The following is a 21071-nucleotide window of genomic DNA, read 5'->3' on the forward strand; positions in this document are numbered from 1 at the left end:
CACAGGCACACCTGCACGCTACGTCAGCAGGCTTAGAACCCCACGTCGTCTCCTCCCCTCTACACATTTAAATGCCGCCCTCGTCAATAACAGGGAAGTCGTTGATAGATTTAATCAACCGGCCGGTCTAAGTATCGGCTGATTTCCCGGACGAGAACTGCACGCCACCGACATCACCGGCACAAGTACACAGAGACGCACAATATGGCCGAAACAGAATCAGTCAAAGTTAACGACTGGGAGAACCCCGCGGTCTTCCAGCGCAACCGCCTCAAGCCCCGCGCGTACTGGATCCCCAAGACGAGTCTGTCTCTAAACGGCAATTGGGACTTTAATTATGTTTCTTCGCCGCTACTTGCGCCGTCTCCTACCTCGACTGAAAAAGGAGAGGAAGATAAAGGTCAAGATGACGAATGGAAGCCCATCGTTGTCCCCGGACACTGGCAGCTACAGGGCTATGGACGACCTCACTATACGAATGTGATCTTCCCCTTCCCTACGGCACCGCCACATGTCCCCAGTGAGAACCCCACCGGTACATACAAGAAGACGTTCCATGTCCCCGCTGCCTGGGGCAAGTCCGATCAGTTGCGACTGCGCTTTGATGGAGTCGACAGCGCGTACCATGTGTGGGTAAATGGGGTCGAGGTTGGATACGCACAGGGCAGTCGAAATCCCGCAGAGTTTGACATTTCAGAAATTGTGAAGAGGGGCGAGGCGAATGAAGTCTTTGTTCGCGTCTATCAGTGGTCTGACGGGTCTTACATCGAGGATCAGGATCAATGGTGGCTTTCTGGTTCGTACTGCCGATATACCCTGGGGTTAACTGGATGCTAATGACTTGGGCAGGCATCTTCCGCGATGTCACCTTGATCGCCTTTCCCTCTGCTGCGCGCATTGAGGATTTCCGCGTCAAGACAACGCTGGACAAGGACTATGTCGATGCGGAGCTTCAGGTCTCGGTTGACGTGACAGCGACAACCTCGAGCACGGTGACAGTGACCCTCTCCGACCCCTTCAACGATCAAAAGACAATCATATCCGAAAACCAATCCGCATCCTCCAGTGGGACCCTCACCTTTACCCTCCCGGTCCCCAACCCACGCAAATGGACCGCCGAAACCCCCAACCTGTACAACCTGGAACTCACCCTGAAATCCGAGCAAACAACCCTCCAAAAAGTCCCCCACAGAGTCGGCTTCCGCCAAGTCGAGATCCTCAACGGCAACATCACCATCAACGGCACCCCTATCCTCTTCCGCGGCGTAAACCGCCACGACCACCACCCCCTGCACGGGCGCGCCGTGCCCCTCGCCTTCCTCCGCAACGATCTGCTACTGATGAAGCAGCACAACGTCAACTCCGTCCGCTGCTGCCACTACCCGTCGCACCCGGCCCTGTTCTCCCTCTGCGACGAACTGGGCCTGTACGTCATGGACGAAGCAGACCTCGAATGCCACGGGTTCTACGACGCCGTCGCGCGCCCGCTCGATATCCCGGAGAGCATGGACTACGAGGAGCGGAAGAAGTTGACCTTCGCTCAGGCGGCCGAGTTTACGTCGAATAACCCCGTCTGGAAGGAAGCGTACCTCGATCGTGCGGTGCAGATGGTGCAGCGCGATAAGAACTATGCGTCCGTTGTTATCTGGTCCCTGGGCAACGAGGCGTTTTATGGCGAGAACCATCGCGCGATGTATCGGTATATCAAGGATGAGGATCCGTCGAGACCCGTACATTATGAGGGGGATGTGAACGCCGAGACGGCGGATATGTTCTCGTACATGTACCCCTCTGTCGCGCGCATCGAGAGATTAGCGCAGGAAGAAGGCGATGACTTCGCGAAACCTATCGTGCTGTGCGAGTACGGGCACGCGATGGGGAATGCGCCCGGTGGACTTGAAGACTACATGAATGCCTTCCGATCCCATCGTCGTCTTCAGGGCGGGTGGATCTGGGAGTGGGCGAACCATGGGCTTTGGGATGAGGAGCGCGGGTTCTATGGATATGGCGGGGATTTCGGCGACGAGCCGAACGATGGGAATTTTGTGCTGGATGGATTGCTGTACAGTGATCATACGCCGACGCCCGGCTTTGTCGAGCTGAGGAAGGCGTATGCGCCTGTGCATGCGTGGTTCGATGGTGGGGAGATTCATGTCGAGAATCGGTTTGATTTTGTGGATTTGAGCGGATTACAGGCTGTTTATCAGGTTGAGGTGCTTGGAGAGGGGTACGTATCGCCTTTTCTCTTCATGGGCCACAGACTGACACGGAGCAGATCGAAGATCATCGACGCTGGAACACTGACTCTCCCCGACATCCAGCCCGGGAAGACAGGAAAACTCACCTTCCCAGGCTCCTTCTCCTACAAAAAGACCTCTGGAGCAGAAACCTGGCTCACCGTGACATTCAACACAAAGCACGCCTCCGCCTGGTCCGACGCAGGCTACGAGATCGCCTGGTTCCAGCACCGGCTCGACTTTGCCAACATCGCCGCGGCACCCTCACCCAGGGCAGCCTTTGCAGTCAGCTCAAAGCCAACAAAGTCGCACTACGTCATCACGGGAACGGACTTTGTCTTCAAATTCTCCCGCACAACGGGAAATCTCACCTCGTGGCTCGCACAGGGCACCGAACTCCTCGCAGACTCCACAACGGGAACCCTCACTCTGGGCTTCTGGCGTCCACCGACAGACAACGACATCCCATATGATCTAGGCGAATGGCGCCGCTACGGGCTCGACGTGCTAACCTCGCAACTCCGCTCAATCTCTCTAACCCAGATCGATGAGTCGACCATCGAACTCAAAACAACAACCTTCCTCTCCCCTCCAATCCTCGCCTGGGGCTACGAAGCCACCACAACATACCGTATCACCGGCGAGGGCGCCCTATCTGTCCGAACGAAGCTAACACCCACCGGCTCCAAGCCCAAAGACGTCCCACGGGTGGGATTCGATCTTCTATTAAATGATACCCTCGACAACGCGGCGTGGTTCGGTCTCGGACCTGGAGAGGCCTACGCGGATAAGAAGCGGTCGCAGAAGATCGGTGTGTACCGCGCTACCACGGCGGAACTGCATACACCGTATGAAGTTCCCCAGGAGGGCGGGAACCGGATGGAGACGAGGTGGCTGCGTGTTGGGGATGGGAGAGGGTGGGGGGTGAGAGTTACGCGCGACACACCTTCCTCGAAATCGAACGACTCGAGCTCTGAGGAGAGGCTGTTCGACTGGGTGGCGACACGGTATAGCGCTGAAGCTGTGGAAAAGGCGAAGCATGCGAATGAGCTTGTTCCGGAGAAGCTGGTTCGCGTACGGCTGGATGTGCAGACTTGTGGGGTCGGCACTGGCGCGTGTGGGCCGACGACGCTGGACAAGTATCGCGTGCCGTGTGAGGAGAGGGAGTTTGGGTTTAGGCTTGAGGCTGTTTTGGGGGATTTTGCTTGAGTTTCTTTTATTAAGTGAGATGTCGCCTCGAAGGCACTTGATGCTCCATTTTTCATTGGTTGCGAGGAGGGCATACGCTTAGCAACGAAATATATCTCGACCCAAGTACCAATATAACCACATGAATTACTAGACACAAGCGAGTCGATAGTTCCCCACCGTAATCATATTTCCCGAACCAGGATCAAGACTAATAGCATCTACAAAGCGACAGCAAGCAGCACCACAATAGCGGAAACAAATAGAATAACCGACCGCATGGTCCACCTCTGCTTCTCCGAACCCCTCCGTGGCACAGGGCGAAAATCCAACTTGATCCCCCCCTTCATAATAACCGTCGTCCAAAAGACTGCCAGTCTTTCCGAGCGAAGTACAAACCCACCGATCAGCGCATTGAGCCACCCGTCTCGCGAGTGCAGCCGGATCGCGCCGTACGAGGCGAATCCGATCATCCGCGCGCGACGGTGCTGGGAATTTGTGTATTCGTTGAGGAGGGCCTCGATTGTCGCTGTGGAGGGCTTGGAGGTCCCCTTGGAGATTGGGGATTTGGACGAGAGGAGGGAGTGTAGTTTGTTGGTCAATGCCGCTGCACATTCCATCCCTAGGCTTGCGCCGAGGCCGGAGTTGGGGCTTATCTATAGTTGGCACAGCATCAGTATATATGCCTGCAAATCATCCTTGACTATGGGAAGAATGCGCACCTTGACAACACTATCCCCAACACAAACCACTCTCCCACAATTCCACGTCGAAAAAACATGCTCATCAACAAGCGCATGCGAGAACGAGGTGCGCGCCTTCCACACCGCACCAAACTTGATATCGCCCCAGACGTTGACATCCGACAGACTCTCGCAATACGCCATTGCGTCTTCTTGCGTATAGATCGGCCGCTCAGGGTATGTATATCGCCGGTCCAGCTTCTCGGTCGCGAACCAGCCGACCTCTCCGTCCTTGCCGCAGAAGACGAATAGCGCGAAGCCGTCGTAGGAGCGGATGATTTGTTCGCCGGTACTCAGGTCCGGGATGGAGGTGGACAGGCCGACGTGCACGCGGTAGTCTGCTGTGAGATCTGTGCGAGAGTATGGTATTAGTTGCCACTGGCGTTTTTGATCTCGAGGAGGGAGATCGAAGGGTACATGGGAGAGGGGGGAGGGTCTCTCACTCGACGTCTCTCCGATGGCTTTTCTTCCGATCATCTTCAGTATGTCCGAGCGCGCGATACTGTGCAGACCGTCCGCACCAACGACGAGGTCTCCTGTATACACATTCCCGGCGCTTGTGTGCACCTTGACCACATCGCCCTCGTGGCAGATCTTTGTCACCTCTGCACCTCCATGCACGGCCTGCTTGGCCCTCTCGCCGAGGCCTGTATACAGCACCTCGAGCAACTGTTGCCTCGTCACGATGCTAAAGCCGTATCCGTACCTACAGGGAAGGATATGTAACAGTCAGCAACCCATTATTCTCTCTCCTGCCCTGTCCCTCCCCAACCAAAAGCCAAACGATACGAACAAAACATACCTCCCCTCAAACTCCCGAACCCACGTCTGACTAACCCCGCTCCCATCTGGAAACCCCGTGCGAAGAATGCGAATCCCCTGCGCGATTGCATTCAGATTCTCAAAGAGGCCAAGCTGGTCGAGGATTCTAGCACCAGTCGGTGCGACACCGATCCCGCCCCCCAGGGGAGCCACAAGGTTGCGGTGTTTCTCGAGGATCGTATACGAGATTCCGGCGGCGGTTAGGCAGTGCGCGAGCGTTAGGCCTGTGATTGAGCCGCCGATTATCAGGACGTGGAAGGGTTTGCAGGATGTCGTGGAGGTGGGGTGGGAAGAGGACGAGGAGGGAGAGGGGGTTGGGAGGAGTATTGGTGATGTTGTCATTTCGTAGTGTGGAAAGGTGAAGGCAGCAGATTCAAGGGCTTTTCTATACGCTTCGGTATGCCAGGCAGACATGGGAGGAGGAAAAGGGGCGAGGAAAGGGGCGGGGATACCCAAGGCAAGGTTACTTCAATCGTCGTTGTGTCTGTTCATCGTCGGACAGGGTGATACAATCGCGCTGGCAGGAGTATATACAGTGTTTGTTTCACCTCCCGGATCGAATCTTCCCCTGTTCGCTATCTACATCCCTTCCCCATCGGCATGCATCCAGTGCATATCAAAATCAGACCCCTGCGTCTGCCTCTCTCTTCCGATCCGCGTTTCCACTCTCAGCAACCCGCCCCTGCCCCTCGAATCGTCCTTCCCCCTGCGCCGCATCTACAATATCAACCCGACACCGCTTAAAGTGCCTAGACGGAACCCTCCTCTCGAACAGCACATCGAGCTCCTCAAACGTCCGCCCCCTCGTCTCGGGAAGACAAAAGAAACAATAAACCGCACACAGCGCAGCCGTCCCCGCAAACAGGAACCCCATTTTCCCGCGCCAGTTCCCCTCATCTTCGTTCATCGCGTAGGGGATCACGACCGCGAAGACGACAGACCACACGTAGCAGCTGACCGTCGCGAGGGCGATGGTGAAGCCCCGTAATCTCGCGGAACTGACTTCGGCGAGGAGCACGTAGCAAAAGGGCCCGAGGGAGAGGTCGTAGACGAATGTGCAGGAGAGCATAAGCGCGCACTGCGCCCATGTTGCCGCTGTGCCTGTATCGCGGGGTGCAAGGTCGACGGCGCCAATGGCGAAGAGGATGACCGACAGCGCGCAGCACCCGAAGAGGTACATTGTGCGTCTCCCAATATACGAAAGTAGGAACCAGGAAATGCACGTCCCCAGAAACCCAATCGCCGTCAGGCCAATATTCATCGAGAACGCATCGCTCGCGTCCAATCCAGCGAGTTCCATAAAATGCACCGCGTAGCTGATGAAAAAGACGTTTCCCGTAAACGCTTGCATGGAGTACGCCATGACGCAGATTAGTAGACGCCGTGCATTCGGGCCGCGGAAGCACTCGAGGTAGTGCGGGCGGTCACCCTGGAAGGATTCCTCGAGCTTGAGGGTTTCGCGGATGTGAGCGAGTTTGTGGGAGACATCGACGGTTGGCGTGGCGAGGCGTTGGAGCGAGCGCAGGGCGTCGGTGTGGCGCCCTTTCCGGCAGAGCCAGTAGGGTGGGTCGGGGACGAAGTAGACGAGCAGGAGCATGAGGCAGGGGAGGGCCCATTGGGTTGCGATGGGGATTTTGTACGACATTGTTGTCTGTAGTGGTTCGGTGCCCTTGAGGATTCCTGAGGCGATCAGGGAGCCGATGGAGAAGGCGAGGTTGGTCATTGTTGCTGCGAAGCCGCGGAGGACGAGTGGCGTGACTTCACCGACGTATGCGGACGCGCAGATCGGGTAGAAGGCGATGATACAGCCGTTGACCAGCTGGCCGACGAACAGCTGTGCCGGCGAATGGCTGTAGAACTGGATGAAGATGAAGCCGATGGACATGACCGAGCAGACGGCGATCATAATCCGCGGGCCGAAGCGGTCGTATGCGACGGCCGACAGTAGAGCACCGACGATGGCACCGAGCAGGTTGGCGTAGTTGAATGCAGAGATCCACTGCGCGGCCAGGATGTACTCGCCGTTGCGGTTGTAGCCGTACGTCTGCTTGAAGATGGGCAGCCCGACCAGGCCTTTGACCACGCCGCCGTCGATGCCTTTGAGGACGGTGGCCTGTACATATCTGTCAGCATAACTGTCTCTGAATGTCTACGAAAGCACGTACCAAATTCATAAACATGCCCCAAGCCAGTGCCGGCCAGTGGCGGCGGGCGGCCTCCCAGAAGCGCAGGGTGTGCTCATCCTTTGTGAACTCGTAGGACAGCTCAGCATCCTGCAGATCCGAGTCGACAGGGAGGACCTGCACCAGGCGAATCTGCTTGTCGTCTTTTTCTGACCCAGACATTGTTGCCCGGGTTGATCTCAAAAGTGAGGAGAAAATTCATTTTGTGGATGGCAGATGATGGCGGGGCACACGCGATAATCTGTTTTGGTCTGGCCCTCATTGGCTGCGCTGCCCAACAAGGTCCTCACCAAGACCTTGAAGAGTCTTCGCATCTACGAGGATCACAGCAGGGATATCAATGCACAATCATTAATAGCATTATGCATATCAAACACTAGAGTCTGGGCCAGGACCAAATAGTGCCAAAAAGATACCCAAACTCAATCCCCGCACAACCCCTCATTCTTGTAGCCAAATCTGCCGAATTTGCACTCCGGGCGCCAGTTTGGAACCAGCAAACTCCGTGCGTGGTAAAAGATCCGCGGATCGACGTCCAGATTGTACATCTTTTGAACATTTGGTCCTTGGGTCGCTCTGCGCCTGGGGTCGAACTCTCCCCGCATCCCCGCGATTCCATGTATTCCACCAACTGAGCTTCTGCCGATGCTTCGCAGCTGTGATTGTATGCTCAAACTAACGGTCGTACTTGGGCTTTGTTGGAAAATGACGAGAGAACAGAGACAAGGTCATGTAATGCACAACCGGCCTACAGCAGCATCAAAAAGACGGCTGTGCAATGGTGGGGGAGCAGCTAGCGCATCTTGCCCGATTCTTACCTCCAGTAGCTGAAGATCGCGCTCAGCTAAGGGCTGGCCGGCCTGGATTTCGGGACTTAGCCGCGCTTAATACGCCCTTTTTGGTCCATAGCCCGTCACTAAGCTCAAATAATTCATAGCTCGAGGGGCTGATGATGCGTACCATTCAGCTGAGCTGCGCCGAACTGCCGCTAGACGATTCCGTGTAACAAGATATAAAGCCGTCTCCCTTCTCCCAGTCCTCGATCGCTCTGCCCTTTTGCCCCAATCCCATCCATCGCACACTATGTCTCTCGATACAACCACCTTCCGCAACGTCGTCGACGGCCAGCTGCTAGCCACCGAAACAACACGACACGGCATCAACCCCGCCAACAAGCAGCCCAACCCCAAGGTCCCAGTAACCACCGCAGCAGACCTCGACCGCGCCGTCACAGCCGCCCGGGCCGCATACAAGAAATGGTCGCGGACGACCTTTGACGAGCGCCGCAAGGCCCTCAACGCGTACGCCGACGCCCTTGAGGCAAACAAGGACGCGCTCGCCGCCCTCCTCACACAGGAACAGGGTAAGCCGCTGACCCAGTCGTCCGTCGAAGTCGGCATGGCCGTCACCTGGACGCGGGCGATTCCTACAATGGAGATCCCCGAGACGGTCATCCAGGATAAAGAGGATGTCAAGACGATTCAGCGCTACGTGCCGCTGGGTGTCGCGGCTGCGATTGTTCCGTGGAATTTCCCAGTGCTCCTCGCCATCGGCAAAGTCGTACAGGCGATTTACACAGGTAACGCTGTCATTGTGAAACCGTCCCCCTTTACACCTTACTGCGCGCTCAAGCTCGCTGAACTTGCTATCCCACACTTCCCTCCTGGCGTGTTTCAGGCGCTTAGTGGAGGCGATGACCTGGGTCCTATGATCACCGAGCACCCCGGTATCGACAAGATCAGTTTCACGGGGTCGACGCTCACGGGGAAGCGTGTCATGGCGTCGGCGGCGAAGACGCTGAAACGTGTAACCCTCGAGCTGGGCGGCAATGACGCGGCCATTGTCTGCGACGACGTGGACATCGACAAGGTTATCCCGAATGTGAGTAGCTCAGCTCAGCCGCTCCCTCCCTCGAATCCCGCTTCCTCTCCGGTAAAACCCCACCGCGTCTACCCCTCACTAACGCCAATGGACAATATTATAGCTCGGCATCCTCTCCTTCCTCTGCAGTGCCCAAGTCTGCATGATGATAAAGCGCCTCTACGTGCACGAGAAAATCTACGACGCCTTCCTGGCGAAATTCGTCGAGTTTGTGAAAAACCTCCCCGTCGGCCCGGGGACAAACAGCGACACCTTCTTCGGCCCCGTGCAAAACAGCATGCAGTACGAAAAAGCCAAGGAACTCTTCTCCACCATCACGAGCGACAACCTCACCACCGCCCTGGGCTCCGCCTCCATCGCCGACTCCGACGGCTACTTCATCCACCCCACCATCATCGACAACCCGCCCGAGACGTCTCGCGTCGTGCAGGAGGAACCATTTGCGCCGATTCTGCCGGTGTTGAAATGGAGCGATGAGGAGGATGTGCTTGCGCGTGCGAATGGGGTTGAGACGGGACTGGGCGCGTCGGTTTGGTCTGGGGATGCGGAGCGCGCGAGGCGGATTGCGGATCGCCTTGAGGCTGGCAGTGTCTGGATTAATTCGCATTTCGAGGTTTCGCCGCTTGCGCCGTTTGGCGGGCATAAGAGCTCGGGGATTGGGAGTGAGTGGGGGCTCCAGGGGCTTGTGCAGTATTGTAATTGTCAGACGCTTTGGATTAAGAAGGCGTAGATCAGTAGATTGTGTGCGATTTGGTGTTTGGTTTAATGATATCTCTTGTTCTCGTCATGTCATTCCAGTCCGCTCGTAGAGAGGGGTTATGGTATGGAGTCGAGACTGGCCGGGGCTGCTGGTGGCAGGTGCACGTGCACGGGCTCGATGAGGGGCATTGGAAAGGTCGGTGAGTCTCAGTCCAGACCCCACCAAGAGTGTTGCAGAACACACCAAGGACGGCGCGAAGAAAGCTGAAAAGAACCCAAGCTTCTCCATAAGAGTCCAGAGGCCTGATTACCCGGGATTAGTGATCTTCAGCCCGCTGCACCCAGTACCCCGGGTCATCCTCAGCCGCAAGCCACGCCGTTAATATATTGTCTCGAACAACAAACACCCGCTCAGCAATCATCTCTCAGGGCTCAATCTCCGGTCAGCACGACCGCTCCTGACGAATGTGATGATCGGCACTGCCAACTCGCACCTCCAGCTCCGCACTCCCCACCAAGCCCCCTCAATCTCATCGTGGCCCAATCCATTCGTCCAAACAGTGCACTGCAACGCCCGTCAAAACCTTGCGAGTCTAGGCCCGCCAACTCTCTCCAGTTCTTCCCGGAGATTCTCCGCTGCTCTAACCTTATTTGGAAAGCTCTCTTGGATCGTCCATTCGCTGCGGTATATGATTGGCTGTTGTGGAGGTCTTTTGGCACCGGCGCAGGTCCCGCTGGACGGCAGACGCTGCGGACTTCCGGCTAGCGTGCGCTGATCGTCGAGGATGAGTTATCGTGAACTACTAACTAGGACGGAGTCGGCTCCTGCTGCCGTGTCGTGTCGCGGGCGCAACCGTACGGTTCTGATGGTCTTGCAGTGTCTCTTCAATGAACGATTTGAAGGCACCCTTGGCGAGACGCCGAGATGTGCGGGTGCGCGCCGCTAGCATTCTTGTCCCTATTCAGCTGCGATACTGAGTGACGGGCTGGAGCGTGTTCTGGAATAGTGGTGGAAATAGGCGACCAAGAGAGAATGCATGGCCAAGCGCTGTGGGTGGGTTAGTTGGTTGGCGCATTGTAGCATGTGGTGGTGGTGGAGGGGGAGGGGGGAGGGGGAGGGGTATATAGGGTCGCTCGTTCCCCATGCATCTGGCTTGGTGTACCAATTCAAGTCCAAAGTCAATTCCCCACAGGTCTCTGTATCGCAATCCGGAATCATGGCTTCCCAGTCTGAGTCGTGGGATTTTATCGTCGTTGGCAGTACGTTGCCCATCTTCTACCCCTCACCATGTCCCTCCACTCTATACGAAAGAAAAACCTAAAACAAAACTAACAATCTGTATAGGCGGCCCCGCGGGCTCCGCCCTGGCACACACCCTCTCGCAAGCCCCTTCTGCCCCACGCATACTCCTCCTCGAGGCCGGCATCAAGCGCGATGAGATGAACCTGCGCGTCGATGGGCAGCGCTGGGTAACATTCCAAGAGCCCTCGCTAAACTACGGGTACAAAACAATCCCGCAGAAACACTGCAACGGGCGCGAGATCGACTACAGCCGCGGCAAAGTGCTCGGCGGGTCCAGCGCAATCAACTTTGGCTGCTACACCGTCGGCGCGCGCGACGACTACGATACCTGGGCGGAGCTCGTTGGCGACGAGACGTTTTCGTGGAAGGAGATTCAGCAAAGGTTTAAGGCCCTTGAGGACTTCGACACAACGATTGCCGATGAGAAACTGCGGCATTTTGCCGACGTCGACCCCGCGAACCATGGACGGCAGGGGAAGCTGAAGTTGGGGTTTGCGAGGGAGTGGGAGGAGGATTTGCCGCTGGTCATGGAGGCGTTTAAGAGTGCGGGAGTCAAGTGGAATGGGGACCACAACTCGGGCGATCCGATTGGTATCTCCCTGTCGATTAATTCAGTGTACAAGGGGGTGCGAAGTACGGCGGCGGATTTGCTCGAGGGGGCGCCTACCAACTTGGAGATTCGCACGGCGAGTCCGGTGCGGAGGGTCGTGTTCGAGGGCAAGAAGGCTGTCGGTGTCGAGGTTGATGGGGCGGTTTGTATGTCTCCCCTGCCCCTTCTGTCATTGAATGCCATCTATGACACAGGCTGACCGTGTTTACAGACCGCGCGAACAAGGAAATCATCCTCTCAACCGGCTCCCTCGACACACCCCGCATCCTCATGCACTCCGGCCTCGGCCCAGCATCCCACCTCGCCGAATTCAACCTCCCCGTGCTCGTCGACCTCCCCGCAATCGGCCAGGGGCTCCGCGACCACCCCTTCTCCCCAATCACCTTCCTCCGCGACCCCAAAACAAACACCCGCAACGCCTTCTTCGGCTCGCAGGAGGCCATGGACGCCGCACTGACGCAGTGGGAAAAGGACAACAGCGGGCCCTGGACGCGGCACGGCTCGCAGCTCATGATGGGATTCCTCAAGAGCGAGGCCACGGCCGCGTCAAACGAGTACAAGGCCCTTCCGGAGGACGTAAAGCGGTTCCTAAGCAAGCCGACCATCCCGCACTATGAACTTCTCGCGGGGTGTCCGCTGCATATGCTTGCCCCCGGGATGACGACGGATTACAGTTACGTCACTATCCTCGTCTTCCTCATGAATGCGCAGAGCTACGGCCAGGTTCGGCTGCAGTCGTCTGACCCCGATGTCCCCTTGCTGTTCGACCCGAACCTGCTTGCGCACGAGTACGATCGCCGCGTTGTGATCGAAGCCCTGCGCGCGGCGCTGGCTGTTACAAAGCACGAGGCCTTTGCCAAGGATACGCTCTCGACGCTCATGGGGCCTGCGTCGGAGAGCGATGAGGATCTGCTCGAGTGGTTTAAGAATACGTGTGTGACTGCGTGGCATATGACGGGCACGGTGAAGATGGGCAAGGTCGGCGAGAAGGATGCGGCGGTTGATACGGGGTTCCGCGTTTTTGGGGTGGAGGGGCTGAGGGTGGCGGATATGAGTGTTGTGCCCGTCTTGACGAATAACCATACCCAGGCCACGGCTTATGTGGTTGGGGCTACGGCTGCCGAGGTGCTCATCAAGGAGTATGGGCTCTAGCGGAAGATGAATGTTTTATGATTTATGTTGCTTGTTGATATTATGCAGTTTGTCAGATAGCAATGCCCACTTTGGTCAGCTCTATACAACCTCAAACTCGACAGTCCCCCACCCGTCAAATGTACACTCCCAAACCCCCTTCTCCTCCATAGGAACAGCCTCAAGACAGCTCCCCGGTAGGATAAACTGCCCCGGTAAGAACTCAATCTCATACTCCGCCAACCGATTCACCAGCCACGCAACCGCTGAAATCGGGTTCCCCAGCACATTCTTCGTATTCCCAGCCATGACCTCCTGCCCATTGAACTTCAACCCCCCCGTCATGTTACTGAGTGTAAGCTCTGTCAACCTCCTCGGCATCCCACCAACAATCACCGCCCCCGTCGACCCATTATCCGCCAACGTATCCGGCAGATCAATCGCCCACTCCTTCACCCTCGAATCGATAATCTCAATCGCAGGCACCGCATAGTCAATCGCACTAATCACATCGGCGACAGTGACGTTCGGGCCCTTGAGCGGCGCTTTCAGCACAAAGCCAACCTCGAGCTCCACAAACGGCTTGATGAACTGTTCTCGACGGATGCTTGTCCCCTCGTAGACGAATAGGCTGCTGTGCAGGAAGCCGTAGTCCGGGTGGTCGAGGCCAAAGGCGCTCTGCATTACCTTGGCGATGTTGCCGAGCTTGTAGCCCACCAGGCGGTCACCATTCTGTATCGCGTGCGTGGAGTTGAGTTGTTGGATTTTGAAGGCGTCGTCTGCGTTGAGGCCTGGCCAGGTTTTTGTGGGGGCGTCGATGGGTTTGGATGATGTGCGTGCGGTGCGCAGGGCTGAGGCGACGTCTTCGAGGTTGATGGAAGAAGACATGGTGGTTTTAATTTGATGTGTATATATGCCAAAAAGTAGATAATAGGAAGAAGGATGAATCTTTATATCACGAGGGCTTGGGGGTGTTAATAAGGTGGGCATGGATATGTAGAGGTTTCATGATCTTTATAAACATAACAGAACGTGAACCGCATGGCTACTAAATCTTCTTGGTATTGCCAGTGCCGGCTCACAGGCCTGCACATCCGGTACTGGAGAGATGATGCGATAATGTCAGATAGGCTGACGTTCCCGAGCCGAGGGCTTGCATGCAGGTCTGGATCTTTTTGACAAACCCGAGATAGGCATCGGACCAACATCCGAGGAACCCGAAGATGGTTTCCTGGAACCCGAGGACGCCTGATGTGATCTGCATCCCGAACATCGCAGTCTCAATCTCGGGAGTGTTTTGGTGGGTGCGGCTTCCTGTCACGAGGAGGGATCACGCGGAGGTTGAGGGCCATCTCCGCAAGAGGCGGGGACAATGGGGTTCGAGTTATATAACCATGTTGATGAGTATCGACCAAGGCAGCACGCACATATCCAGGCTCTAACAACTTCTATCTACATCACGCAGTCTGCAATCCACTCCACAATGGCCCCCTCAGCAACCTACATCGACATCGCACCACCCACGGTCACCGGCCCGGCAACGAAAAAGGCCACACGACCATCAAATCCCCTCCCCCAGTCCCTGATCCAGAATGCTAGGGTCGCACAGAAACAGACTTTTGACCCTGCCCGGCACCTCAACTTCCAGCCCCCAAAGTCCATCTACACGATGGAGCAGATCGGACTAAAGGGCCACGGCATCTCGCCGCACGCAGCCACCGAACCATTCCCGCTCTTCACACAGGAGGCCATTGCACAGATGCGCGCGGAGATATTTAGCGAGGAGGTTCTGGCCGAGTGCCAGTACTCGTCGACGTTTAATAAGAATATGGTGCGCGGGATGGGGCCAGCGTACGTGACCCAGGCACTTGCTATCTAATGGGTACCGAGAGAGGATTGAGGATCCTTTGCTAACTTCCCTTGCAGACGCGCCCCATTTACCTACGCTGCCTGGAAGTCACCCGAGGTCCTGGCCCGGATCTCGGAAGTCGCGGGCATTGATCTCGTCCCCTCGATCGACTTTGAGATCGCAAACATCAACATCTCCATCCGGGATGAGAATGCAAACTCAAACGCGGAGCAGACGGTTGACCTCATCTCCGACCAGGAGCTGCCAGCCGTAGCCTGGCACTATGACAGTTTCCCATTCGTCTGCGTCACAATGCTCTCCGACTGCACGGGGATGATTGGCGGTGAGACCGCGTTGAAGATGCCCAACGGTGACATTATGAAGGTCCGCGGGCCGGCTATGGTGAGTCATTCCAACCACCCATGCGCTAGTTTTAGTTTACAAGGCTAATGCGCGTGTCTGGTGAAGGGCACCGCCGTCGTAATGCAAGGCCGATATATCGAACACCAAGCGCTTAAAGCCCTCGGTGGCCGCGAGCGCATCAGCATGGTCACCTGCTTCAGGCCGAAATCCCCGCTGGTCAAGGACGAAACTGTGCTTGTTGGAGTGCGTGGAATCAGCGACCTGTCGCAGCTCTATACTCAGTATACCGAGTATCGCCTGGAGATACTGGAAGAGCGCATTCGGCACCGGTTGAAGCAGGAGCGGGAGAGAGAGATTGCGAAGAGGCCATTTGATGTTCCGGATGTTAAAAGGTTCTTGACGGAGCAGAAGTTGTTCATTGAGTCCATGTTGGCGGAGATTCAAGAGGTCGAGTAGAAGACTCTCCTGTGTTGGTGGGATGATAGGATGTTGTAACGAGAGCATGCTTTTTCTTAGTTGAATTCAATTGTGCTGTACTCTTGGAATATCCGAGTAATCCAATTTTGAACGAAATAGCAAGACTTTACTCTCTTCACTTTCCCCGTGCTGGAGAGGACGACTCGATTCTGTTCGTACAAGTACTATAGCCGCCTTTCTACATTTCAGACAACAGCTCCAGTGCTCGCTAGCGATAGAGGAAACCATACCTTCCTTCAAAATACCGCATCATGCATGCAAATGTCATGGAAGCTCAGATACATCGACATAGCGTCCTTTACCCCAAACCGGCAACGGAACCCCTCGGATTCTCACCCGATGACCCCGAGATGGGTTCTTGGGTACGCTCGGCTGTCGGGATCCATCCGACCCGCCTATCCAGGGGCGTTGATAGCCAAGGAGCAGTAAAATGCCGCATTGCGGGGACCCCAGAATTTCCCCGACGGTGTGAGTATTGGTTTTGTGGTGATTGGCTGGAGAATTCCTGGGGTTGGTATAAATGGTGGGCATGTCGCTGTGGATTGAGCAACATAGCTTAGTTACACAACGAGCATAGACTGTTACAAACCACAATGGCGCCCAAAGAAGACCTCGACCAAGTCTCCTCGGCGCTGGATCCAACACACGACGATGTCTTTGGGGAGATCACCGAGGAAGGGCCCAATTTCCGAAATGTTCTCACAGCCCAACTATCTACTAAACTGTTGAGAAAGCTAACAGAGCAACTAGGTTGGCTTCACCGGAACCGTGATCCTCATGATGAAGACTCAGATCGGCCTCGGTGTGCTTGCCATCCCGTCCGCATTGGATGTCCTAGGCATGGTCCCGGGCGTTCTCTGCATGATTGCCATTGCCGTCGTCACGACGTGGTCCGGGTACATGGTCGGAGCCTTCAAGCTCAACCACCGCGCGGTGTATAGCATTGACGATGCCGGGGGCATTATGTTCGGGCTGCCTGGGAGGGCGTATCTCTCTGCTGCCTTTTGTCTTTGTACGTCCGTCCCCGCTCAAAGAACCACGGTTGATAGGAGGACTCGCTGACTGAGGGTGGGATGCAGACTACATCTTCAACAGCGGCTCCGCCATCCTCGGCATCTCGATCGGCCTGAACGCAGTCTCTACCCACGCCACGTGCACCGCCGTCTTCGCAGCGGTCGCAGCCATCGCCGGGTTCGGCCTGAGTAGCATTCGCACCCTAGGTAGGATCACCTGGCTCGCATGGATCGGCCTGCCGTGTATCCTCGCCGCTATCATCATAGTGACCATCGCGGTCGGCATCCAGGACCGTCCAGCCTCGGCAGCACAAACAGAAGGTCCCTGGTCCTCCGACTGGAAGGTCGTCGGCCACCCTTCCTTTGCACAGGGGATCGCAGCAGTCTCGAACCTACTCTTTGCATTTTCGGGCACACCAGGTGCGTCCCCACCACCCCTGCATCCCTGTTTGTTCACCTTGAGACTCTTCCCCCCGCTAACGCATCGCAGGCTTCTTCTCCATTGTCTCGGAAATGCGCGATCCCCGGCAATATACCGGCGCTATGCTCACCTGCCAGACGGGCGTAACGGCCGTCTATGCGGTGATTGGCTGCGTCATCTATTACTACTGTGGCAGCCACGTCTCGTCGCCCGCGCTGGGCTCCGCAGGCGGCGTGATCAAGATCATTAGTTACGCGTTTGCGCTGCCCGGGCTGTTGGTTACAATGACCATCGTCACGCATGTACGTCCTCCTGTCGAGAAAAAAAAAGGCACCAATGGAATGAATTTCGCAGCAACTAATAAAAACGAACCTCTAGATCCCCGCCAAATTCATCTTCGTCCACGCCCTCCGCGGCTCACGGCACCTGACCAGCAACACACTGATTCACTGGACGACGTGGATCTCATGCACACTCGGCATCACCGTGATCGCATACATCATCGCGTCTACGATCCCCGTTTTCGACGCGCTGGTCTCGCTAATCGGGGCGCTCCTCGGCCCCGCAATGTGCATCCAGCCGATGGGGGCCATGTGGCTGTACGATAACTGGGCCAGGGGCAGGGAGGGGGGAAGATCGAAGCGGTGGATGGCCATGGTGGTCTGGAGTGTATTTGTGATCGTAATCGGGACGTTCATGATGGTTGCAGGGACGTATGGGTCTGTTGTTGGGATAATCGACTCGTATAGTGAGAGTGGAGGGTCAAGGGCGTTTTCGTGTGCGGATAACTCGAATTCGGTGTGAGCCGAAGGGTACAAAGGCTGGAAAGAGCAGGTGGTGGGGGGGGGGAAGGGGTCGAGAGCAGATAGTGATCTATTGGTAAACTTGACAAGGGTGCCTCAAGGAGACTGTCATTCTCTCACATATAGCATTTACAGATAGGAATTTCTTTTTTCATCTTTTCTCTGGTGAAGCCGAGCCGACATTGCCGATGTGATGTATCAATCGCTGCTTATCTTTGACTCCACCATGGAACTGCCCCTCCCCAAGTTGAACGCGAGAGTATGGCCTCAATAATCTTTTGCGTAGCGCAAGAGCGTAGGAAAGAACATTGCACCAGCCAGTGTGGCACATGTTATACATCTCGACTCTCCGCGCCAGTTAACTCCAGATAAAATTACTGTAACACCGCTACTAAAGCTCAACCATCCCTTCAAATTCAAGATGAGTTCCTCAAATACCATCCATCCACGGAGGCCGAGCATCCAAGACGCTCCTCTCCGACCCGCCCATCTGCTCAATAATGGAAGAAAACTCATACGACGAAATCCCTATCTCGCTGAGCAGCTCGGCGCTGTCCATCATGTGCGGGAGACCAGGTGACGCCGACCCAATGGGCTCCGCATGCATGGGGTGGTGGTGCGCATGGAACATGGCCTGATTGTGAGCGTCCACCGCAGAAGCAACAGCAGCAGGCGCAGTATTCGCCCCGTCATTCGGAAGCATGTGTGCCATCCCACCTGCGGCCGGACACATCCCTTCAGCCTGCCCCTGGTCTCCACCCTCATCTTCTCCTCTGCCATGCCCTGGCGGAGTCGCTAGCGTAAGCGTTTGCAGTCCGTATCTCTCGATCCGCGCCGCCAGCTCGCGGAAGAGGGTTTCCAGGTGTGCGAGCTCGGTCTTTCTTGCTGCGGCCAGTTTGTTGCCCTTTGCGATCATTTCGTCGACGATAGCGTGGGCATCTGCGCTAAAGTCCTGGCCTTGACTTTCTACCTCGAGCGGAAACAGCGTGTTGGCCATGGTGAGATGGAGGGCGGCGCCATAGGTGACTTCGAGTTCAAACGGGAGGAATGTTTCTATGTTGTTGTGCGACCATTAGCTTGGCTTCGAGCTGTACAAAAAAGTGGAAAAGAAGAAGAAATATATGCAGACGGAAAAAACCAAAAGAATGAGTTTACCAAGCAAGCTATTCTCGTCAGTCAATATCTGCAAAGTCTTGAGCGCTGACTTGATGCCCGTTGATATCAGGACCTTTGTTGGAGCGAGAAAGCTCTGCCAATCGTCTTCGCGCTGACCGAGGCGCTCAAGGCGTTCTTTAAGAATGGAAAGGAGCAGTGGGCGAGTTGCGACAACGACGCACTTGTACGCTATCATCAGCCACAGAAGAGAGATTCCTGTCCGGCATACGCTGGCCTGTAGGCATACGTACCTGGTGATATAGCAAAGTGATGTAGCGGGTTCCTTTGGGCATCGTCTCAATCGAGCTGGGATTCTTCGACTGTACGATGTCTTCAATCTCGCGAGCGTATGCCGTCATGGTCTGCAAAATGGACCTTGTTCGGTCGAGGAATGTTCCAAGTTCCGTTTTGGCGTCTTTGTAAATCGCTGGACGTGGAAAATATTTGTCAGATTAATCCAATTCCAATAGCCAAGGTAGGGTAGCAGCCAGTTCAGACGGGCCCATCTTACAGGTCAAGATCGACGAGAACAACGACGCCAGCTTGACATGTAAACTCAGCGTTGCGTCACGGCGGGATCCCGCGGAAGCAGGCTTGAGCAGCGTGGTGATGTCGCTATCCTGCGTGGTCATGGGCAGGCCCAACGAAGAGGACACATGGCGGTCCATCACGTACAGCGTCCACCAGAGATTGCGGCAACGAGTTACAGTTTCTATACCCAGCTCGTCTTCAGGAAGCTCGGTGTGTAAGCCGTCGAGCTGGGCTATTCGGATTGCTTGACCGACCTGGTGGTGCTTTGTTAGAATGCTGGTGGTGCCAACTGCAGAACACATGGGACAAAGGAAGGGTGGTATCTCACGTATACGTGTGCCGATTCCCGGTGATCAATGCAGTATAGATACAATCCAGCCAGGGCGAGAACTTCGACAGCCAACAACCCGTCTGTCCATAGATTCGTATAGTCCGGGATGAGGGCCATGGCACGTACGAAGAATCTCGAACCAGGCGGGCCGGCGGCATTTCGATTGCGGAGGAGGAATGCATTCCCAAATGCTAAGATGAGGAGGAAAGATACGAACCATAGCCGGTTTTCTGTTGCTACTTGCAGCGAGTTGCCGGAATAAAAGTCATTCAAGCGGGCGGTAAATGCCTTGTCGTCAAAGAATCGATAGTGCTGATCTAGATGATGTTTGACTGTACTGAATAGGTAGAGTGCGTCGTCGATGGAAGGTAGGCCTGTGATATCAGGAGGGTCCTCGGGAGGAACTGGCGTCCACCGGAGAGGGTAGATCTCCTTGTCCAGGGAACTCGGAACTCGATATGGCGAGTCCAGTTCCAGGCTGTCGGCCATCATTAAGGATAGTCGAGTCGTCAGAGACCAGAGCGATGTCGGAGCAAGCCATACTAATGGATTAGTTAGCATATTGATAAGCTCATCAGTGCTGGGGCCAAACACACCCCAGCCGCGTTTCCCCTTGTACAGCCCATTGACTGTCTTTGACGGCAAAGTGAACGGGTTCGTCCACACGCTACGCTCATGTTGCAGTGCTTGCGGGTGGAATGGCGATACGTCTTCGTGGGAGGGTACTGAATTCACTGACTTGGTCAGCGGCGCTTTAGCTAATAGGATAGGGCCTCGTTTACTAGAGCATGCTGCGCCGGCGTCAAACATGGGCCCAAAGGCAATGTCGGCAGATCGCTTGGATGCAGGCGAGGGGAGCTGATGCTGCGGTGAGGGCTCCTGGTGGCCTCTTGCTTGGTCGAGTAGTCTCTGGAGAAACCTGGGAGACCCTTGTCAATCGCCTCCGCTCCTTGTATGTTTGTTGAGCGAGCATTTAGCTATGGACACACCTTTCGTCCACGGTAACCTTGTTGGAATCAGTAAACTGACAGTCAACCGCGCGTCGCTGGCAGTTGGCACATGGCTGCACCCCCGAACACTTGATCTTGCTCTGGCGACAAGCGATGCAGCTGCAATACCCGCGTCAGCGACGATTATTGGAGTAAGACAAGGGCGCGCAGAGGCTTCTCACGCGTTCGGAGTCCGTTTCGGCTTGTGTGACTCTGTTTGGGATTGCGGTGCCATTGGGCCTTACATGGGGTACGAAGGGCAGAGAGAGGAAGCTGGTGGTGCGTGGGAAACTGCGGGGGAAACTGCGGGCAAAGAGCAAAGCAGAGCGCGACTCGGAGGTC

General features: G+C 55.9%; 9 protein-coding genes across 9 annotated transcripts; 5 read left to right on the forward strand and 4 right to left on the reverse strand.

Annotated features, from left to right (window-relative positions):
- Positions 1-204: 204 nt before the first annotated feature.
- Positions 205-3446, forward strand: BJX68DRAFT_255821 (putative beta-galactosidase; the record flags this gene model as incomplete). Its single annotated transcript, XM_071043107.1, has 3 exons — positions 205-796; positions 850-2227; positions 2276-3446. 3 exons carry the CDS (start codon positions 205-207, stop codon positions 3444-3446), a joined length of 3141 nt encoding a protein of 1046 aa, XP_070898118.1.
- A 200-nt stretch (positions 3447-3646) lies between these two features.
- Positions 3647-5404, reverse strand: BJX68DRAFT_267658 (FAD-dependent oxidoreductase; the record flags this gene model as incomplete). Its single annotated transcript, XM_071045867.1, has 3 exons — positions 3647-4081; positions 4148-4874; positions 4971-5404. The coding sequence occupies 3 exons, from the start codon at positions 5402-5404 to the stop codon at positions 3647-3649; spliced, it is 1596 nt and encodes a 531-aa protein (XP_070898119.1).
- BJX68DRAFT_276294 (putative MFS alpha-glucoside transporter) lies at positions 5230-7343 on the reverse strand. The gene is made up of 2 exons (XM_071048063.1): positions 7156-7343; positions 5230-7103 (listed from the first exon to the last, which is right to left on the reverse strand). The coding sequence occupies exons 1-2, from the start codon at positions 7333-7335 to the stop codon at positions 5613-5615; spliced, it is 1671 nt and encodes a 556-aa protein (XP_070898120.1). The 5' UTR covers positions 7336-7343; the 3' UTR covers positions 5230-5612.
- A 681-nt stretch (positions 7344-8024) lies between these two features.
- On the forward strand, positions 8025-10000 carry BJX68DRAFT_103067 (aldehyde dehydrogenase family protein). Its single transcript, XM_071035769.1, has 2 exons — positions 8025-9054; positions 9158-10000. The coding sequence occupies exons 1-2, from the start codon at positions 8257-8259 to the stop codon at positions 9782-9784; spliced, it is 1425 nt and encodes a 474-aa protein (XP_070898121.1). The 5' UTR covers positions 8025-8256; the 3' UTR covers positions 9785-10000.
- Positions 10001-10895: 895 nt separating this feature from the next.
- BJX68DRAFT_238702 (GMC family oxidoreductase) lies at positions 10896-12914 on the forward strand. Its single transcript, XM_071040410.1, has 3 exons — positions 10896-11013; positions 11099-11812; positions 11878-12914. Exons 1-3 carry the CDS (start codon positions 10971-10973, stop codon positions 12816-12818), a joined length of 1698 nt encoding a protein of 565 aa, XP_070898122.1. The 5' UTR covers positions 10896-10970; the 3' UTR covers positions 12819-12914.
- On the reverse strand, positions 12900-13685 carry BJX68DRAFT_267662 (2-keto-4-pentenoate hydratase; the record flags this gene model as incomplete). Its single annotated transcript, XM_071045868.1, has 1 exon — positions 12900-13685. The coding sequence occupies one exon, from the start codon at positions 13683-13685 to the stop codon at positions 12900-12902; it is 786 nt and encodes a 261-aa protein (XP_070898123.1).
- Positions 13686-14202: 517 nt separating this feature from the next.
- On the forward strand, positions 14203-15597 carry BJX68DRAFT_103082 (uncharacterized protein). The gene is made up of 3 exons (XM_071035770.1): positions 14203-14648; positions 14724-15048; positions 15115-15597. The coding sequence occupies exons 1-3, from the start codon at positions 14281-14283 to the stop codon at positions 15463-15465; spliced, it is 1044 nt and encodes a 347-aa protein (XP_070898124.1). The 5' UTR covers positions 14203-14280; the 3' UTR covers positions 15466-15597.
- Positions 15598-16079: 482 nt separating this feature from the next.
- On the forward strand, positions 16080-17876 carry BJX68DRAFT_276296 (transmembrane amino acid transporter protein-domain-containing protein; the record flags this gene model as incomplete). The annotated part of the gene is made up of 5 exons (XM_071048064.1): positions 16080-16181; positions 16237-16498; positions 16566-16919; positions 16990-17222; positions 17299-17876. The coding sequence occupies 5 exons, from the start codon at positions 16080-16082 to the stop codon at positions 17722-17724; spliced, it is 1377 nt and encodes a 458-aa protein (XP_070898125.1). The 3' UTR covers positions 17725-17876.
- A 277-nt stretch (positions 17877-18153) lies between these two features.
- Positions 18154-20964, reverse strand: BJX68DRAFT_276298 (transcription factor domain-containing protein; the record flags this gene model as incomplete). The annotated part of the gene is made up of 9 exons (XM_071048065.1): positions 18154-18776; positions 18879-19059; positions 19130-19305; positions 19390-19663; positions 19738-20282; positions 20337-20465; positions 20523-20629; positions 20730-20849; positions 20912-20964. 9 exons carry the CDS (start codon positions 20962-20964, stop codon positions 18154-18156), a joined length of 2208 nt encoding a protein of 735 aa, XP_070898126.1.
- Between the last annotated feature and the right edge of the window lie 107 nt (positions 20965-21071).

Source organism: Aspergillus pseudodeflectus (genome assembly GCF_044049435.1).
Source record: "Aspergillus pseudodeflectus strain CBS 756.74 chromosome Unknown BJX68scaffold_26, whole genome shotgun sequence".
Classification (NCBI taxonomy): Eukaryota; Fungi; Ascomycota; class Eurotiomycetes; order Eurotiales; family Aspergillaceae; genus Aspergillus; species Aspergillus pseudodeflectus.

Coding starts and splice junctions, on each gene's coding strand:
- BJX68DRAFT_238702 (XM_071040410.1), top strand. CDS start 10,971: ATGGCTTCCCAGTCTGAGTCGTGGGATTTTATCGTCGTTGGCA. Junction 11,014..11,098: donor GGATTTTATCGTCGTTGGCA/GTACGTTGCCCA, acceptor CAATCTGTATAG/GCGGCCCCGCGGGCTCCGCC. Junction 11,813..11,877: donor CGAGGTTGATGGGGCGGTTT/GTATGTCTCCCC, acceptor CCGTGTTTACAG/ACCGCGCGAACAAGGAAATC.
- BJX68DRAFT_276294 (XM_071048063.1), bottom strand. CDS start 7,335: ATGTCTGGGTCAGAAAAAGACGACAAGCAGATTCGCCTGGTGCAGGTC. Junction 7,104..7,155: donor GGGGCATGTTTATGAATTTG/GTACGTGCTTTC, acceptor AGATATGTACAG/GCCACCGTCCTCAAAGGCAT.
- BJX68DRAFT_103082 (XM_071035770.1), top strand. CDS start 14,281: ATGGCCCCCTCAGCAACCTACATCGACATCGCACCACCCACGGTCACC. Junction 14,649..14,723: donor GTGCGCGGGATGGGGCCAGC/GTACGTGACCCA, acceptor CTTCCCTTGCAG/ACGCGCCCCATTTACCTACG. Junction 15,049..15,114: donor AGGTCCGCGGGCCGGCTATG/GTGAGTCATTCC, acceptor TGTCTGGTGAAG/GGCACCGCCGTCGTAATGCA.
- BJX68DRAFT_103067 (XM_071035769.1), top strand. CDS start 8,257: ATGTCTCTCGATACAACCACCTTCCGCAACGTCGTCGACGGCCAGCTG. Junction 9,055..9,157: donor TCGACAAGGTTATCCCGAAT/GTGAGTAGCTCA, acceptor ACAATATTATAG/CTCGGCATCCTCTCCTTCCT.